Genomic DNA, 19320 nt, shown 5'->3' with positions numbered 1-19320 from the left:
CTTCTGGATAGAGCATCAATAACATTATCTAATCCTAGTTTGAGTTTTACTTGCAGATTGAACTCATGAAGGTGTAACGTCCACCGGGTCAATCGAGCGTTTTGCAGCAGACATTGAAATAAAAAAAGTTAAGGATTGATGATCAGTCAGGACAGTGACTGGATATCCGAGGATGAATACCCGAAATTTCTCACAAGCAAAGACAATAGATAAAAATTCTAGTTCTGTTATGGAATAATTACGTTCATGTTGTTTTTGAGCAGAATAAATTTCAAGAAGGGGTAGTTGTGCAAAATTGCTCGGATCATCATTTACATTTTGTGGAGAAGTATTATAGTAAAGTGTATTATAGATATAAACACAATTTGGAAAGTATACCGAGGAGTAATACTAAAATGTGACATGTATGATGGGGGACTTTGATAAGAAAAAGATGTACTTTGAGGATCATTATTTGGGGCGAAATGATGATGATGAGGAAAGAATGAGGAGTAAGGTTGATCATTTGGTGTATTATGAGGATAAGTAGAGGTTACAGAAGAGTTTTTTCTCATTGTATGGCATTTAAAAATTTTATATACAGCTGTTTTTTGGTCTTCGTCCAAGGATTTAATTTGAAGTTGGTAGCATTGACATCAAAAAAGACTTTTCCGGGTATTCTGGTATCTTTTGTCAGTTTTCTAATATTTTCAATAGAGGATCCAAAATTTTTTGTCACGGTCTTTGGATTTTTTTTTACTTTTTTGTGTGCAGGCTGTCGGGATTGCCCATGACCTCTTCTATAGTAATATTTTCTCCAACAACTAACAAATATCTAACATTTTTAAAAATTCTCATTTTGAACCAGGGACTGGAACCTCACCGAAAAGAACCGGTTTTGGAACCGGAACCCTTTGAATATTGGGAACCAAAACCTCATCGAAACTCTTATTTAAATTAATTTTAATACCGGAAACTCACCGGAACCCTTATTTAAATAATTTAAAAACTGGAACCGATACTTTTACAGTTTTACTAGGCAATTTTTTTTACACAAGTAAAAAACCAAATCAGGTAACAATTAATTTATTTTTTAGAACCGAAAAGAAACCGAAACCTAAATGTTAGTTTTTCTGGGAATCAAATAGGAACCGGAACCGTAAAAATCATCAAGGTTTCAGTCCCTGTTTTGAACATATCATTTCCCCCAATAACAATTGAGTTAAAAACTTTTATTAACCATAAAATAATCTAGAGACGACGATTCTTCTTCGATCCTTGAAAGGTTCATAAAGATAGGACTTTTATAAAGGGTTTGTGTTAAATCTGAGATTAAAAAAAATGTATGAATAAATTAATATTTATTCGTATGAATATCTGAGTATATCATTGGATAGTTTATTGCAGTACAAAAACGAAATATAGTTTGTAACTTTTTTGTATTCAATAGGTAAAACAAACTTAATACATAATAAGAACTATAAGGGGGAAAACATTTATATTCCCATATAACATACACAAAATAACTTTAATAATAATAATATACACCAGTAATAAGTTTTTACATAAAAAATATTGTACAAACAATTAAAAAAACAAAAATAAATGTAAATAGACGACTCGTACCGTATAGTATTTGCGATTAATCCACATCGTCCGAAAGTCATTACAGCACACGGTGAGTAACGCGTTACGAGTCAGTCATAGATGTAGGTTTAATAACAGAAGAAGAAGACGAAGACGACGATGTGCCCGGTGGCGGGGGAGGCGCGTAAGACGATTTTTTCTTGATCCTGATTTTCGGTTCCTTGCACGCACCACCGTTCTCCTCCTCAACGAGGCTCTCGAAATTGCGTATCCCAGCGGCGGCGGCATTCGGGTGGTCGGTCCGCTTCTTGTAGCTGCCGGTGCTCGATTGAGACTCTGCGACGGACCGGCCATCGCCTTCGTCCCTTTTGTTTAGCTCGCCGTACGCCGTTTCCTGCGCGCTGTCCCCGCCACCGAACCTCTTCAGCATGGATGGCGACAGCCAGCTGGACCGGCTGTCTTTGCCGGCATGCTGCTGCTGTTGATGATGACCACGATGATGGTTATTCTGCTGTTTGTCGAGCGACAGCAGCTTGAGCAGGGACGGTGCCAGACCAAGTCCGATTTTCCGTTCATGGTACACGTCCGATATCGTTGGTTTCGGTTCGTAGTTGAGCTGCCGCAGCTGCGACGTCCTGATGTGATCCTGCAGCCCGCTGTTCACCACGTCCACGTTAGGCTGAACCTTGGACGGACCTGGTTCCTTTTCCGATATGTCTAGCACCTGGGCCAGGTACAGCGACATCTTGTCCGCGTCGTCCGGCTGGTGGTTCGATTCGGTGTCCACCATCACGATCTTGTCCAGGATGTCGCTGGGCTTGTGGAGTTTCTTGATCGGTGGTATGGGGGGTAGCGAGTGAGTTCCACGACGGAGTATGGTCGAGTGCCCGTTTCCTGCGAAATCAAAAAAAAAAAAAACACATCAGAAGTCGTTTAATCGACGTGGATGACAAGAGAGAGGTTTTTGTGTCCACCAAATACAGAGTAAAAATATTATCGAATGCGTTTCTAAATATATACCGGAACAATACGTCCAAAGTCGTAGAGTAATAATATGATGGCCAACGTTGAATTTTTCGTCAAAAACTACTAATAATAGATCGGTATAGTTATCACTACGGTTCGGATTTAAAGGCAATATAGTCAGTAAAAAAAAACATTTATAATGTCAAAAAGACCAAAAAAAGCATTTAATTAATTTAAAAAAGCAATTACAAAAAAATTAAATAGTTTGTATATAATATGTATTGTATAATATTTAACTAGTGTGTGTATTAAAAAAAAAATCACTATCATGTACTTATATGATAGTGATATGATAAACTGACTTTAGTAAAACGTTGACAGTTTGGGCTTAAAATATTTGTGTACATGGAAAATGTAATCGGAGCGGACTGACGAACAATTTTGAATCTATATAGTAAGTTTATACGCATTATTAATATATTTTAATCTATAGATAGGTAGTATAGGTACTTTTATAAACGTTAAATTAACTTGCTATACCAAATACTCGATAAAGTATTTAGCGATAACGGTAAATATCGCCGATAATAAAATGTCAAATAATTAACAGCCGACAATGCAGTCTTCAGAAAATCTTATCGATCTAGACCGTTTATACGTATGTCGTGTATAAAACTATTAAATCAATTGAAAATTAAACACAATAAAGGCATTTATCAGTAAAAAAGGCAACAAAAAAATTCGTTCCTTATCTTAAATATTAAATGACACGCGTTTTTATACAAAAATGATTTTTTTATTATTATTATTATTATTATTATTATTATTATTATTAAAAAAAAGACTTTTGCCTTCAAATCCAAACCTTAGTTATCACCAATCATTATTATGTTCAGACGTACAACTAAACGGCAAGTAAATTTCTACTCCTTACTAAGTTAGGGTTAGTAGAGTCATTGCTAATTATTATGTAGTGAATACTGTTATCATTTTCTACATATTTAAAAACGGAAGAATTTTTTAAAAATCAAAAATTTTTTGTTCAGTAAATTTGGGCGTAACAGTGGCATATTTAGGTTGGGGTCACCAGGGCCTAGTCCAAGGTACGTCCAAGTTGGGAGGCTACAGGACCTTTATCATTATTTAAATTATTATTCATGGTCAACCCCCCCCCCTACCTCTGAAAATTAATTGTTGTGTAATTAATCTATATACAATAGACTATGGCGCCTGCATATAGGTACTTGTTGTGTATATTGTATATTTCTTATTAAAATAATAGTAAAAAACAAATAATATTTAAAAATATAACAAAATAAAATTAGATTTGCTTATTTTGAGATTTAAGTATTATCACTACCAAGAGTTGGCTGTTAAATGGTTGTTATTTGTTAAATGTCCTAGCGTAAAATTTAGATAACTGCAATATTCTTATATTCTTTCGTCTAAATTTACTAGTAAGACTTAAAATATCCCTAAAACACATCTATTTTTAAACACCCATTAAGTTGCGTCCACTACACCACACCTAAACGCATACAAGCAACAAGCTAAAAATGTTATGGTTATGAATGTTCATTACACCGACAGTTACGTGACTTACATATAGAAATAGCTTCGACAATAGTTAATATAATTTGTAATTTGTAACTGCAAATAACCTAATCATACATTTACGAAGAAAATGTGCGACACAATAAGTTGGTGTTACCTATATTGTGGTTATCTAAAATTAATACTAATAAATATTTAATAGGCAACGTGTAACATTTATTGATTTATATAGGTACTTTTTATAGTTTAAACCAAGGTCGCCCGCAGACATTTTTCTCCGGGGAGGAGGAGGGGGACAAAATTCATTATATTGTATATCTATATTTTATATTGATATATTTTGTAGTACCAAGAGAAATCACTATAATGCAAAAGCGCTAACTGTAATTCTTGCTATGACAAGATCGTTAACTTTTCGAGCACCAAAAAATAATTTTCGTTGAGTAACCTGTATATTTTAAATCGTGATTAAAACCAAATACTGAATAATGATATTGAAAACTGACGAACAATTTTGTATAACCTTATCAGTCCTCATCACCCTACAAGACGGTGGCTAAATAAAATTCGAATAAATCACGATTAAAGATAGTATAAATAATTGTTGCCCAACGAGCATGGAATAGTTGTCTTTAATATTACTCTCATGATAATAACAATTATTCTACAGGGCTCTATAAAAGCAGTGTAAATGTGGAATATTTATGTACCTATTATGGTACTATATTAATATAATAATATTATATCGTATTATAGAGAGCGCACTAAGTTAGTTAAGCAGCTGATCCTGAAAGGGATTCCAATTGCCATGCGATATCGCTTGTGACATAGCCCGCCGGGTAACCATTATATCTTTAATCGTGAAATAAATGCAATTAAATGCTATACAAATTATTATCTAAAGAGCGGGGTGAGGCGTTCCCCCTGTGGGTGGCCTTGGTTTAAACGTCTATGGACACATGGTATTTTCTTTTTGAAAATTATTTTTTAGTGACCTTAATTCGCCTTCAATATTTAATTATAATACATAGGTATTCTTTTACACGAGAGAACATGGCGTGCGATAACGAAAATGGGTCAGCTCTGCGCACAGCCAGTCACCACCAAATACTCGATAGGAGGTGCCGAGCGATTATATATTTTGTCTTGTGCACTACGGTCGGTCATCGTCGGCAACATTTGACCGTACGGAGGGGATTAAACGGTCGAATGCTAACCACTTACGGATCTCATTCTACAATTCTGCATGCGTTATGCGTAGAACCTGCATGTTTCTTCGTGGTAAACACATATCGACGGTTGAGCAAAAATCGATGGCAAAAAGCCACGTATTTTGTTAAAATTGTTATAAGTTTTAAATACTAACCTTCCCAATCCGTAGCGGAACTAGCTGAACTTGACGAATCTGGTCTGACGGGAGTAGAGTATAAATTTCTAATTTTAGTTTGGTGAGCTAGTGTTTTGCTTAATGCATCCCCTAATCCAGGAACTGGTGGCGATGGTGTAAATGCAGCATCACTTTCTCCGCCACCATTAGTACCACCTGATCTGCGGCTCAATATCGTAGGCATTATCAAAACTCCAGTAGAATTCTGATGTACAACAAATATAATAGGTATGAGAAATAAATACAATAATATGCGCATTATATTTTTATTTAATATATTAAAAGAAAATTGATTAAATCTAGCTAACCTTAGTGATTTGAGTGGACGCATCTGAAGCAGTTCTACCATCTGGTTCTCCTCTTTTCCTTACATAACTGGTAAACGCTCCAGATCCATTACTTCCAGACACTCGTAGTGCGTTGGTTGAACTAGGTTTTAATGGAGAATCTTTTTGCCTATCGTCTTCAACAGTTACTACACTTTCGAGTGAACTTGATGAACACAAGGAAAGGCTTTTAGGGGCTTCTTGTGTGTCTGTGCGTTTTAAAACGATAATCGTCAATTTAATACAATGTAAAATTACCAAAAATAACACAATTTATTAATTAAATGTAATGAAAATTTACCAAATAAAGCTAACAGAGCTTGAAGAACAAATTGAATACTGCGTTTATTTGCTTGTTTTCCAGTGCGCAGTGTAACTTCGTCCATTCCAACTTCAATTAAATCGAAACCTAGACAATAAGATTTGATTAATTAATAGCTATAGTGTAAAAATAAATAACTATCCACAACAGTGTTTACCTAGAGATGCTAAAAGCTCGTGACACCCAGGAGTATGCCATAGTTTAACATTTACTGGCATCTCAACTGACTGTTCATTTTCAGATAAAAGTCTATTATTCAATTGTTCGACTACATGCCGTATGACAGCAATTACATCGTCAGTAACATCAGATGTCAATATCAATTTAGAAATTGCGCTTAATGTTGTACTGTTCAGACCTAATAACATAAAATTGTTTTAAATATTTTTCTGACTTTTGTGAAATTGTATATTATAATGTTATATTATTTATATACACATTCATAAACAAATATTATTATTATTGCATTATTATGTCAATCGGTAGGATTGATAAAATTTACATACTTTTAGCCAAATAAATGCAGGCTAAATGTATGAAAAACCCAATGGTTTAGAGCCCCCTTGATTGACCTCACAATTATTACACAAATTATGTATAGATTGTTCAACCAAAATTGCAAATTTAAGTCCAATCCAGTGAACCCGAACCTATAACCCAGGGGGACCGCCCACCCATTTTTTCGGTGGGTGGGGGGGGGTCTGTGGGTACTCCCCTGACACTATAAAATAAGTATGCAAGGTCAACATAAATATAAAAAGTATGTAGCCATGGTGTAGTGTGGTGCAAAAGGTGGTAGGTAATGACAAATAATTTTTGCCCGTCCAAACTTAATTTTAGTTCGGCGCTACTGATCTATTCTATTCTGAAATGTGTTAGGTACTGACGCATAATTAACAATTGAAACTTGATGAATGTTTTAAACTATAAACTATAATAATGTACCAACTACCTGTTTACCTACTGACTTAATTATGGTGATATTCTGCACTATCTGTTGACCCTTTGTGCTATTAATAAATGGGTTTCATACTGTTCAATGCAGTGGGATATGCATTAGTTTTGTTTTATTTAATATTTTAATCAATTAATGATATTAATTAAATCAATAACAAATTAAACATACCAGTTTGTAAATTTAGATGGATATTATAAACTAGGAATATATTATTTTTAAAAATACAAAAAACATACCAAGCAACGCTTGTAGACTAGCACTGCATTGAGTAAGCCTGTCTTCAGGATCACTCTGAGGGAAGAATACTGAAGAAGGTATACCGTTAGCAGCAGGTTCAAAACGAAATCCAACCGATTGTAGGAGCTCTTTCCATCCAGTAACATCACCAACCTTTAAGAAGAATTAAATTAAAAATACTCCTACAGTTCTACTATATTATACTGCAATTGTGTATTTTTATTTATTAATTTTGCAATTCTTGTGTTAAAATAAAAATGTTAAGATGATGTCAGCGAACTGATTCTGCCCTCTGGCCCATGTATAACATAGACAGAATGCATTCACACAAAATTACTTTTTTTTTTTTTAGCTATCTTAGAAAAAAATCACCTGTTCTAAGAATTATAGAGAATATGAAACCGATATATAAACCCTAATATTATATTATAAGAGTAATAAGTGATTTTAATCTAAGATTACTCGAAAATCATAAAAAGAACAATTTTACATGAAAGCGTTTTATCTGTGTTGCGCATGGGTCTGAAAGGGAAAACAAATATTCTTAATCCATTATTATAAGTCTATTAACTAAGTCAAAAATAATTTTTTCTTCATACTTTGTTTTCGATGCTCTTTTGAGTGGTATACATTGCATTTTTCTGTCCTCGATGAATGCGTTGCAAAGATTTTTCAACCTGAACACATTAAAATACAAAATAAACTTAAACTGTTTTTAATAAAAAATATAATAGTAATAAATATAAATACCAGGTGAAGGGTAACTCTTAAAGCATCTCTGCATCGGTCAGGCGTTTTTAATAGCTCACATAAAGCTTGTCCCATTAATGCCACTTTACTAGATAAACGCACATCTGAACCAATTAAAAAATATCCAGCCCAGTTTGATGGATGAGAAAAATGTTTTGTGTGTTGAACTGTTTGCATTGCATCACATAAAGCACGGCATACTCTTGATCCCTAAATTATGATTTATATATTATGAAAATAATGTATTAAAACAAATTAAGCCAAATAATTACCTGTAATAAAGCAGAGTAAAACGCTCTTAATAAAATCTTAGCAGCAGTACTTGGTACTGGCCATAAAGATACAAGTATGCATTGAGCTCCAGCCATGAGCAAACCATTTGTAAGGTCATACAGTCCTTTTGATGTAGCCCAATCATCTCGTGCATGTGACCAACTTAATACTACCAGTCTTGCGTTTAACTTAAGAGACAATAAATCTTCTGTAGTTAATAATACTTCGGATATATTCATATCAGATTGTGGAGTGGTTTCCTACAAATATATAATTACCAATTAGATAAACCATAATAAATAGGACATAAATGAAAAATATTATTACACTTTCATCCGGAGATAATATGATGGCCGATAATTCCCAACTAACATGGGTAGCTAAATGAATGCACTCTGCTTTAACAAGTTGTTCTAAAATGTTATGTTTATTCGCCTAAAAAAGAATGTAAAATAATCAATTATTAGTTGTAATATCATCAATAAATATTAACATTTTACTTACTTGCGCTTTAATTAAAGGTTTTGTTTGTAACATTTCAGCCACCATACTAGCTTCTTGTTCTGTATGAGGTAATTCATTTAGACTAAGTTGTTCATTAACACAATTTGGGAGTAATGGGTTACCAACCACAAGTGTAGTCATATTTGAAGACTCATTAACTCCAGCTTTCTTTTGCGCTCTAAAAATAAATTTAAATGTTTTCAAGTTGTTTTAAAAATAACTTAGGGCTTATTAATGGTTTTACAATGGATATTTATCATCTCAATCTATTTTCTATAAAAGTTTTGAATTTGCGTTTTACAATAGTATATTATTCCACGCATAAAATGTTCTTACGGTTAATTTAATACTTTGTAATATGTAAATCCACAAAAAAGTTAGTTCTATTTCCAAAATATTGCAACAGATAAAAACACAATACCAACCTTTGATTTTCCTTGAATTTCATTAAGGAAGGTGTAACGAGTAAGCTGAATTTTTCACTAAGGTATTCTCCTGATAAATGACTATCATCGTCTATTTTTGGGTGTAACATTGAAAAAGGCACCAACAATAAATCTTGTTCAAGAACTAATAATAATTCCTTTCTACCTGAACAACCTTTACTATGAGAAGCTATTTAAAAAATATAATATTACAATTTTAGTTAATGTGTTATTAATTGTCTTCAGTTTTTAATAATTACCACATGGTGCAAACAAGAAATCTTCAAAAGGAGCTATCAGCAGTTCGTACAGTTTATTTAGACTATCAGGAATTAGCCATGCTTTGGTTTTCTTTGCTCTTACGCTACCAGGTCGACTAGCAGATCCAACCGTACTTCCGCCTAGGCTTCCAACACTATAAAACAAGACAATTGTTATTGGTTGTTTTTCATACACTAAGATTGTTACAAAAAATAAGCACCTGAACAAACTACTCAAACTGTAGTTACTTGAGTTATATAAATGGTTTCTATTGACCATTCTTAAATAACTACGTTCATTTTCTTGAGCTAGTCTATCTCCTAGTTCGTCTAAGTGACAAGCTTCATTCAAATCCGAATCAATTCTGAAAAACAAAAAATTACCAATATATATTTGTTATGATGTGAATGTCACAGAGTTTGGTGAGACTTACATTGGTTGCTGAACATTCAGTGTACTTTTCACATCTTTGAGATACTGCGTCAATAGATTATCCATGCCATTTTCAGTTTGTATTAAAGTTTCATGGAATTTAACAACACCTAAATGACAAAAAATATGTATGAATATTTTGATAGGATAAAAGTTTAACAGACTTACCTTTATTTGGAATAATGAGCCAAGAAAACAAATAACCAGATGCTATACTAAAGTAAAGAACTGAAGCTTTTTGTTTATTCACAATATCGAGTATACTTTCTACAGAATTTATTTTATGGTAATCTGGAGAAGATTTTATTCTCGTGTTGTGACTAGAAGGTTTTGCTCTAGTACGATATTTTTCTGTGACTAATAGGGCTTCCTCACATCTATTTAGTTGCACTAACACTGTCTAAAATTAAATAAAGAATATTTTTATTTATACAGTATAAAAAAACACTAAAAAATAAAATAATTTATTGTTTTATAACTTTAAATCAAGTGAAAGAATATTTTCTTTAACATTAAGAGGATACCACACCCGCATGTTTTGTTTCCATCTTACAAGCACGTAACATAGCAAAATTACGCTCAGAAGATTATATTAATTATCTGTTAGTTTAAAAATTAGAGTAAATTAACCTATTATGAAACTTGATGGCAAGAACATGACCTGTGTTTGTATGTTGGTTTTTTACGATAATTCAGTTTCTAAGTGAGTTATGAGCAATTTTATTTACGCTATATTATAAACATATTAAAAAATTGAACTATCGTAAAAACCAAAATACAAACACAAATAATGTTCTTACCATCAAGTTTCTTAATAGGTTGATTCACTCTAATTTTTAACTAACGGAGCTATACATGATCTGCTGAACGTAAATTTGCTATGTTATGTACTTGTAAGACAGAGACATCACATGCAGGTGTAGCGTTCTCTTAATACTTTTTGAAATTAGTAGAGATTAATCAGTTTAGTTTTAATTTACTTACTTGCAAAGCTTGGTAACATTCTAATCTTAGTTGAGTAATAGAATGAGAATGTTCTAAGGTAATAGTGTTAAGAGCATTGTCTAATAATTCAGACGCTTGTTCTAAATGACCTCTAGCTGCATCAGACTGTCCATCAGCTAATAATGCCATTCCAAGCTTATATCTTATACGTCCTTCTTCGTCTGGTTTTCCTGTCATATCAATACTTTGTAGGGCTTGGGTAAGATATATGACTGCTTGACTGGTATGTCCTAATGTATGATGCAATGACCCTAAACTTCCATATGCAGCAGCCTTTGCTGTCTTCTCATCAATTTGGCTAGCAATTGACAAATGTTCTTCTTGGTATTTAATAGCCTCAGTTAAGTTTCCTAATACTTCTTCTACATTTCCAATGTTTCCATTAGCTCTGCATTGCAACAATGGTTGATTAAGTTCCTTGCCAATTTCTAAATCTAATTTATGATAGTGAAGGGCCACACTATTCTGACCCATTAACTGATGTGCATATCCAAGAGCAGATGCTGCGTTTGCTTCAACATTTCTATCACCTAATTCTCTAGCTATCGATATTTGATTTTGCAAACAGGACACTGCTTGTTGGTAATTTCCCATCATAACATGATTGGAACCTAATTCACCATACGCAGAAGCTTTCATCTCTGAGTTGTTAAGTTCATGGGCAATGACTAGTATTTTTTCAAAACAAACAAGACTTTGATCAAGATGTCCAATTCGTCTGTATGATTGACCTAGACAACAATAGGCTTTTTCAAGATCTCGAAGATTTTGAAGTTGTACAGCAATGGTTAAAAATTGTTCATGACATTTAACAGCTTCATCGTAATCCCCTAATGCATCATAACAGTCACCAAGATTTCCAAACGCTCGACCCTGTTAATTCAAATAATAATTTAAAATAATCAAAACTAACTGTTTTTAATTTATTGATTATTTTTACTTTATCTATTAAAGATGTATGAGATGACAACTGTTCCAGAGTAGCTAATTGTTGTTCAAAATATCCAATCGCTCCTTCATAAATTCCCATATTCATTCTTGCAATACCTTTATTACACAAATAATCAAATATTTTTCAAATAAATAATAATACATTATTTATTTTCTGAATAATACCTAAATTTCCAAATGCTTCAGCCTCAATTGCATTATCCCTCAGTTCTTTTGCTCTTTCGAGCTGTAGTTGGTAACATTTTATTGCATTGGTATAATTTCTAAGCGACATATACACTGCTCCAATATGTCCATGAGCACAACATTCACCTTTCAAGTCATTTACTTCTTGTCTTAGAGCTAATTCCTGAAAATATAAACAATAACAATAAATAGTACTCAACACAGTATTGTATTGTAAAGATCATACTTGGCAATGGTAAGATAGAGCCTTGTCGTAACATTTTATAAATCTGTTAGCTAGTCCTAAAGAACTACATGCTGCTGCTTCCATGTTTGTATCTCTAATTTGTCTGGCAAGTGTGAATTGTCGATGATACATTTTGAGTGCCTCCTCTGTGTCGTTCATTTTTATAAGTATATCTCCAATATTGCCTAAAGCCCGGAGTTTTGCCTGAAGACTTTTTGTCATATGTGATATAGCTAAAAAAAAATGTATTATTATAATAAAAGAATAATTTTTTGGTTTAAAAAATTTACCTAAAAAGTACTTTTGACATTCTAATGATGTTTCTAGATTGCCTAATGCTAAATGAGCAAGACCTAAATTACAGTAAGCTCGTCCCATATTTATCTTATCTTGGAGATCTTTGGCTAATGATAAATCTTGGTCATAATATCTCACAGCTTCGCGATAATTACCCAAACAGTAATGAGCATAACCCAGAAAATGACATGCTTTTGCTTCCCCTTCAATGTCATGTAATTCCTTCAAACCAATAACTAATAAGTATTTTATATTATTAATTACTAAAAATAACTTACTTGAGATAACATTAAATAGTTTTCATAGTAAGGAATAGCTTGCAAAAAGTCACTTCGTGTGCTTAGGCAATTGGCTAGGTTTAATAAAGCACAAGCTTCTCCAGCTGTATCTTTCAACTCTCTAGCAATGTTTAGGTGAGCTCTATAATGTAAAAGAGCCATTTCAAATGCCCCTAAAGACTGATAGGCTACTGCTAGATTTCCGTGAGTAGATGCTTCAGAGTTTCGGTCCTTGACTTCCTTTGATATTGTTAATTCTTGCTTATGATATTTAATTGCCTGAAAAATGATATTTTTTTAAATTATTTAATCTTAATTATAATATAATATTATCATTTTAGTCTATACCTGTTCATAGAAACCCATAGCACTGTAAGCATTTCCTATGTTTCCAAATGCTCTTCCCATAGCAGCTCGGTCGTGTAAGGACTTGGCAATATTTAAATGAGCATGGTGAAGTTTTAATGCAGACTCATGAGCTCCAAGTAACTGATACACAATACCCAAATTAGAACATGCTCTTCCTTCTCCTACTTTGTCATGTGTATTTAATGCCATATCTAATTGTTTTTCATGCCAATGTTTAGCCTAAAATATTGCATAACATTTACGTTTGATTAGTTGATTTCTAATAAGTCAAGTCATATGAAAAATCCTACTTGAGAATAATTCCCAGCACATCTTGCTGCATGACCAAGTCCAGCATATGCTCTGGCTTCTATCACTTTATCCCCAAGTTCTTGTGCGAGCCTTAAGACATTTTCATGATAATTAATTGCTTGAGTAAAATTACGCCTATAGTGATATGATGACCCCAAATTGCTAAACGCTCGTGCTTCTTCAACCTTACCAAACAAAATAACAAATTTAGATTATACAAAACATTGAAATCAAACAATAAAACTAATTTTTACTTTATTTCCTAGTTTTTTTGATAATTTTAAATGTTGCATATGACAGTCCAACGCGCTCTCAAATTCACCCATGGCTAAATAAACAGCACCAACATTTCCAATCTCTCTAGCTTCTTGAAGAACTTCTCCAATTTGTTTTACCAACTGTACACATTGTTTGTGTGATGCTAAAGCATTTGGATAATCACCAATGGCAGTGTACACATGGCCTAATTAACAAATTATATAAAGCTATAATTAATTTTTATTATAGAACACAACACTGGCTTAGTAACACCGTAATACAATTATAAGGAACTTTTTTTTTTTAATTAGTTTTAATTAAGTATGGCTATTAGATTTTGTAAGAAATATTGTTATTATGTAAGTTAAATTTAAGTGTGAAACATAATTTTTATTATTTAGATAAAAAAAAATAATAATTAACAACTTACCCAGACTAGTGAGAGCAGATGCAGCAGCTTTCATTTCTCTGGCTTTCATTGCAAAAACTAATTGGTATCTATGTGCTGTAAGTGCTTCTTTATAGCTACCTTTACTAAAATAAGCTGATCCTAAATTACCATGAGCTCGACTCTCTCCAGCTATATCTTTCAAAGACTTAGCTACTAATAAATCTTGTTGCATGTATCCAATTGCCTGTGTTAAAATAGATTAGATCATAATAGATGAACTAATCGAGATTCAAATTAATTTTTATATGTACATACTTTATCTAAAGAATTCAATGCCCAATAAGCTGAAGATAATGCCGAAAACACGGAGCCTCTTAACTTAGCACTACAGGTTCCTATTCTAAGAGCCGATTCTAAGACAACTACAGCCACTGAGTACTGTCCAGCTGCTAATAATTCTTGACCTATCACAGACATGACGAGAAATGGAGATTTGTCTAATGTTATTCCATTATGATTTATGCTTTGCAACTGTTCAAATGTAGGCTCCAATACGCCTATAAACATGGGAAGTAATATGTAAAAATACACATTATACAAAATTAAATGACATTTTTCTTATGCTTACCTCTAAGAGGGGACTTGATAGAAGCCTCAATAAGACCAGCTAACAGCTGAGTAGATTTTGGCTCAATGGAGAGCCCAGTGCTAAATACAGCAAGAGCATCTCCATGCCTCCCCAAACATTGTAGAGCAACACCCTCTCGGTAGTGTGCCTTTGGCCAACTAGGATTGACCTGGCGGGCACAAGTGGCATCGTGCAGTGCTTCTGTAAACCTGCCCAACTTGAGCAGTGCTGCGGACCGATTGGAATATAGAATGTGGTTATCAGGATAATGACGCAGAGCTTCACTATACAATTGTATAGCTCGAGCATAATCTCCGGATTCACATGCAGCGTTAGATTCACGCACTTTTTCCATAAAACCTTCTTCACCGCACCCATTTTCCGGCTCCACCTGAATAAAAATAAAAATGTAATGAATTTCAATTTCTTCTGTTAATTATGTAATAAATGTTATAAGTTATTAATTTCTTTAAATTAAAATATTTACCTCGGATAGGTCTCTTTGTGGCATGATTTTGACAACATTTCTATATTCACATATCTGTAGATATTTTTACTCTAAAAATATTTATCAAAAATACAATGTATTACTAATAAACCCAATTAGATATGCTGAAAATTAAACTATAGCAGCAGTATCAAACTGTGGTCTGCGAGCGTAATCTAGGGGCTATGTGGACGTATCTGGATTAATTAAAAATAATATTTGGTATGTTAAATTTATTAATAATAACCCGTATATTTTGTTTTGTAGTAGTAAATAATATTAGATGCAATTTGATTGAAGGTTACACTGCTTTTATCATTTATGTAATTTATGATTATATTATAAAGAAACAAATTAATAAGCAAATCATTCATAATTTTTCATGAGTTGTGTATATTTTAAAAGCATTACTAATTTTTGAGGCTCCATAGAATTTTTTTAGCAACATAAGGGTTCCATTGTAAAAAGGAAATTAGAAATCACTCAGATAGGTAAAAAAATTAAGGAGGGGAATATTTTTTTATAAATTATTAGTAAATTGTGTTTTAAATGTAATTCTATTTAGATACATCCTACCTAAAATACCTACTATAATATATTGGGTTATAAGACAGAAAAGTAGCAATGATGTAATGAATAATTGAGTTAAAATAATTTCACCGACTATGCTAGTAACCTGTCGCCAAGATTTAAGGCTAGGTCTTGTGTCTATTCAAGAGGTCTAAGAAATAACAGTTTAATATGGCGTTATGGCATATCAAACATAATACATAAATAAATGTTCTTGTGTAGGTACCTACTAAAGGTTTAACAACCTATATCAAAGTCAAACCGGTTCCAAGTTTCAATCAATGTTCATTACCTATTTGTTGTTTTTAAATCATACCTAAATACCTATATAGATTTAAGAATTTGAAACACATCTATACATTTTTGTCTTATAAGTTACAGTTAAATGTTGTTGTTCAACAAAATAGAAATCAATCTCGTGATATTCAAAACAAGTTGTATGATACTATGATTGGTATCTATTTTAAATTGATTGATTAATAGTATTACTATTTACCCAAGTCAACTGAAGTCCAGTGAAAGTATACCGCAATTACCCAGGCAGGAATATTCATATTTAATCAGGTACCAACGTTATCGCATATAAATTATAGTTTCTAATGAATTCCAGTAAAACGATAAGTGTGTAGTACTGCGGTTTATTATAAATTATAATATAGGTATCATTCAAACAATTTAAGACGTTATTACCGCTATAGGTCAATAAGAAGATATTATACAGAGAAAATCAACTACAGATCACCAAGACTGCACACTCGGCGCGAACGCTGTAAAATTCAAAAAAGATTTCTCGTACACTCGTTATATAAGAGCAGTCATAAAACCCAAACAATTATAGACCCATCGGTTTCGGAGAGGAACTATTTACGACGGTCGTAAACGGATAGATCAGGAGACCTGGGATCAAGGGCGTACAATATGATATCATAAAATGGGGGGGTTGTACCTGGCTGGTGTGAAAAAATAGGTGCCATAACATCGTCAACTTACGCAGTATTCCGGTATGTAACGATTTATCCTCACATATTTTTATCTTAATCTATATTATGCGTGTCGTGAACTAGAGAATCGCGATCATCTACATCACGGCGTGTATAAAATATGATAATAGTATTATATCGCGGCGGAGACTTTAACGGCACCACGTCGCATTCATAATATTATTATTTACTATTATTACTATTATTGTTTACTGTTTAGCGTTATCGTAAGATCCCATCGACATTACGAGGGCTGCGCGTGATCATCGTCGTCGCCGTCAGAGCGCTCAGCGAACGCAAGCACACACACACACGCGCGCGCGCGCACCGTCACAGACACACGCGTTCGGGCAATCGGACGGCTCGGAGGAACGTAGACCGCGGACTGCGGGTAGGACTGTTTTTTCTCTCACCGCCGGTCCTCTCCCGACGACGACGGCCGTCTCCTCTTCGCCGGTCGGGCGACGGTCTCGCAGAACGCGGCCGTTACCGCGGTCGCGGCGGCCGTGATACCAGGTGGAGGTGGCAATGCGATCCGGTCGCAACAGGTGACGCGGTAGTGGGGACGACGAGCTGTGCCAGTCGTCGTGATCTCTCGCCGTGATGGGGGTACGGGTAAAAAAAAAAAACGTTGTGTGTGCCGGGCACGAAAACGCGTCGCATTCCGATGTCGGCCATATTGGAATGCGGTCGACTGACCCCGCAAACGGATCCTCCCTTTAACCTTGATTCGCCCGGGCGGCAGCGTAAAAGCCGACGAATTTTACACACACACAAACGCGCGCGTATACGCATTGTGCGCGGTGAACAGAACGTGCGCGCGCTTGATCATTAATTTAAATATTCTTATTAAGATCGTCGGACAGATATACATTGAGGGTCGCCCGTCGTCGCGGGAACGCCGCCGCGCCAGGAGACGACGGTCGCGCAGGACGGCGCGATCCTTCCATTGTCGGTCTCTCCGTTTTTCGCTCTTTCATTGTTTCACGACACCGTCGCGATTTCGGACTTCGGTATTCGAGTTGGCGACTTATCAGCTAAAAATCACTATATTAAAGCCAAACTGCAGATCCGCAGCGGATAGACACCCCTCCTCGCAACAACGGCCATCCACTGTCCACACAACTCTTAAGTCCGATATTTCGATACATATCCGATGTAATGTCCTCATTAGTCATTATTTCCAAAATCCCTAGAAAATAAAATATAAAAATGAATAATAATTTTTAAGAGGTTTGAACTGGTTATAATATACCTACATCTACATGTTGAAACTAAAAATGCTTCTTACAAATAAAAAGAAAATGTATAACATATAAACAGTATATTATTAAGAGACTCTACACCCGCTCTGTTGTCAGCTACCTATTTTGCGTGGTTAATAACCACTCAGGGCTCAGGCTGTAGTCCAAATTAAGCAACCAAATGTTCACACTATAAAGAGGAAAACATTTACCGTGAACGTTATTTTTATTTTTTCAATATCAGAACTACCTAAGAAAAAAATTATTCTAGTTTGAAAATCTCAAAAATAATGAATTTTTAAATAATAAGAACTTTTTGTATTTATAGTATCGAAAAAATAACCCTGCACAGTAAACGTTCTACTCTTTATAGTGTGAAAATGTTGTTGCTTATTTTGGACTACAGCCTGAACGGTTCTTACCCGCGCAAAACAGTTTATGCTATGTATTTCATTAATTGTAAGATGGAGACAACATGTTTACATGTCATGCGAGTGTAGCGTCATCTTAACAGAATCATTGAATTAGCCCTAATGAGGTTGGATGTATTATTGATTATAAACATTATAATATAGCTACCGAAAATTATCTAGCAGTCAAACAAGAAGATTTGTAATTATTTAAATTTTTTTAGAATCCCATTATAAATAGTATGGAAGAGACTTACTCAAATTTTAGTAATCCTACACTTCCCTCTCAAATTGTGCCTGCGATCGTTGTGCATTCAGCGCACCACCTGTCAGTAAATTAAATAATTTAATATTCCATTGCGTGCTAATTATAATACGCAACAATCCAGACGCGCAACCAGGATTGTTTTTTCAAGGGGTGTTTTAAATTTAATTATAACTTGCAGATGGTTCTCACACTCTCCGTTGTAGTCGTCGTTGCCATCATAGTCTTCACAATAATATGATCATATATTTTTTGCATAAATACGGTCGAAGAAGTGGATGTTACAATACCAAATCAACTCCTTGCTACGCTTGCACTGCAACCATCCGATTGTCCATAATGCGATATAAATTAAAAACGCGTATCAACACATCACGGTGTTACACATTTTGGTATATATTTAACAACCGACGTCATACTTGATACTTATATAAGTAACTGGTAAGTTTCACCAAGGCTGCGGTCTGCGGTTCGGAAAATGCAGTACAGCCTGTACCTATATGTATATAGTTTATACTGCTGC

At 34.1% G+C, this 19320-nt stretch overlaps 1 protein-coding gene across 1 annotated transcript; it reads right to left on the bottom strand.

Annotated features, from left to right (window-relative positions):
- Positions 1–1401: 1401 nt before the first annotated feature.
- On the bottom strand, positions 1402–17431 carry LOC100158663 (tetratricopeptide repeat protein 28). Its single transcript, XM_001948363.5, has 30 exons — positions 16889–17431; positions 15329–15399; positions 14842–15232; positions 14529–14770; positions 14253–14457; positions 13819–14027; positions 13564–13749; positions 13253–13492; positions 12905–13183; positions 12620–12848; positions 12330–12562; positions 12083–12266; positions 11907–12013; positions 10946–11839; positions 10130–10361; positions 9963–10071; positions 9750–9893; positions 9529–9683; positions 9269–9458; positions 8844–9021; positions 8667–8774; positions 8339–8599; positions 8067–8276; positions 7916–7993; positions 7316–7469; positions 6279–6479; positions 6101–6208; positions 5782–6008; positions 5453–5678; positions 1402–2460 (listed from the first exon to the last, which is right to left on the bottom strand). The coding sequence occupies exons 2-30, from the start codon at positions 15350–15352 to the stop codon at positions 1670–1672; spliced, it is 6795 nt and encodes a 2264-aa protein (XP_001948398.2). The 5' UTR covers positions 15353–15399; positions 16889–17431; the 3' UTR covers positions 1402–1669.
- Between the last annotated feature and the right edge of the window lie 1889 nt (positions 17432–19320).

Source organism: Acyrthosiphon pisum, chromosome A3 (genome assembly GCF_005508785.2).
Source record: "Acyrthosiphon pisum isolate AL4f chromosome A3, pea_aphid_22Mar2018_4r6ur, whole genome shotgun sequence".
NCBI lineage: Eukaryota > Metazoa > Arthropoda > Insecta > Hemiptera > Aphididae > Acyrthosiphon > Acyrthosiphon pisum.
This window is presented reverse-complemented; position numbering and strand designations above follow the sequence as displayed.

What these genes read in the sequence shown, in the direction of transcription:
- LOC100158663 (XM_001948363.5), bottom strand. Translation starts at nt 15,352, where the DNA reads ATGCCACAAAGAGACCTATCCGAG. An exon ending in GCTCATTATTCCAAATAAAG is followed by an intron (nt 10,072 to 10,129) that starts GTAAGTCTGTTA and finishes TTTGTCATTTAG; the next exon opens with GTGTTGTTAAATTCCATGAA. An exon ending in AGTTTGAGTAGTTTGTTCAG is followed by an intron (nt 9,684 to 9,749) that starts GTGCTTATTTTT and finishes CTTGTTTTATAG; the next exon opens with TGTTGGAAGCCTAGGCGGAA.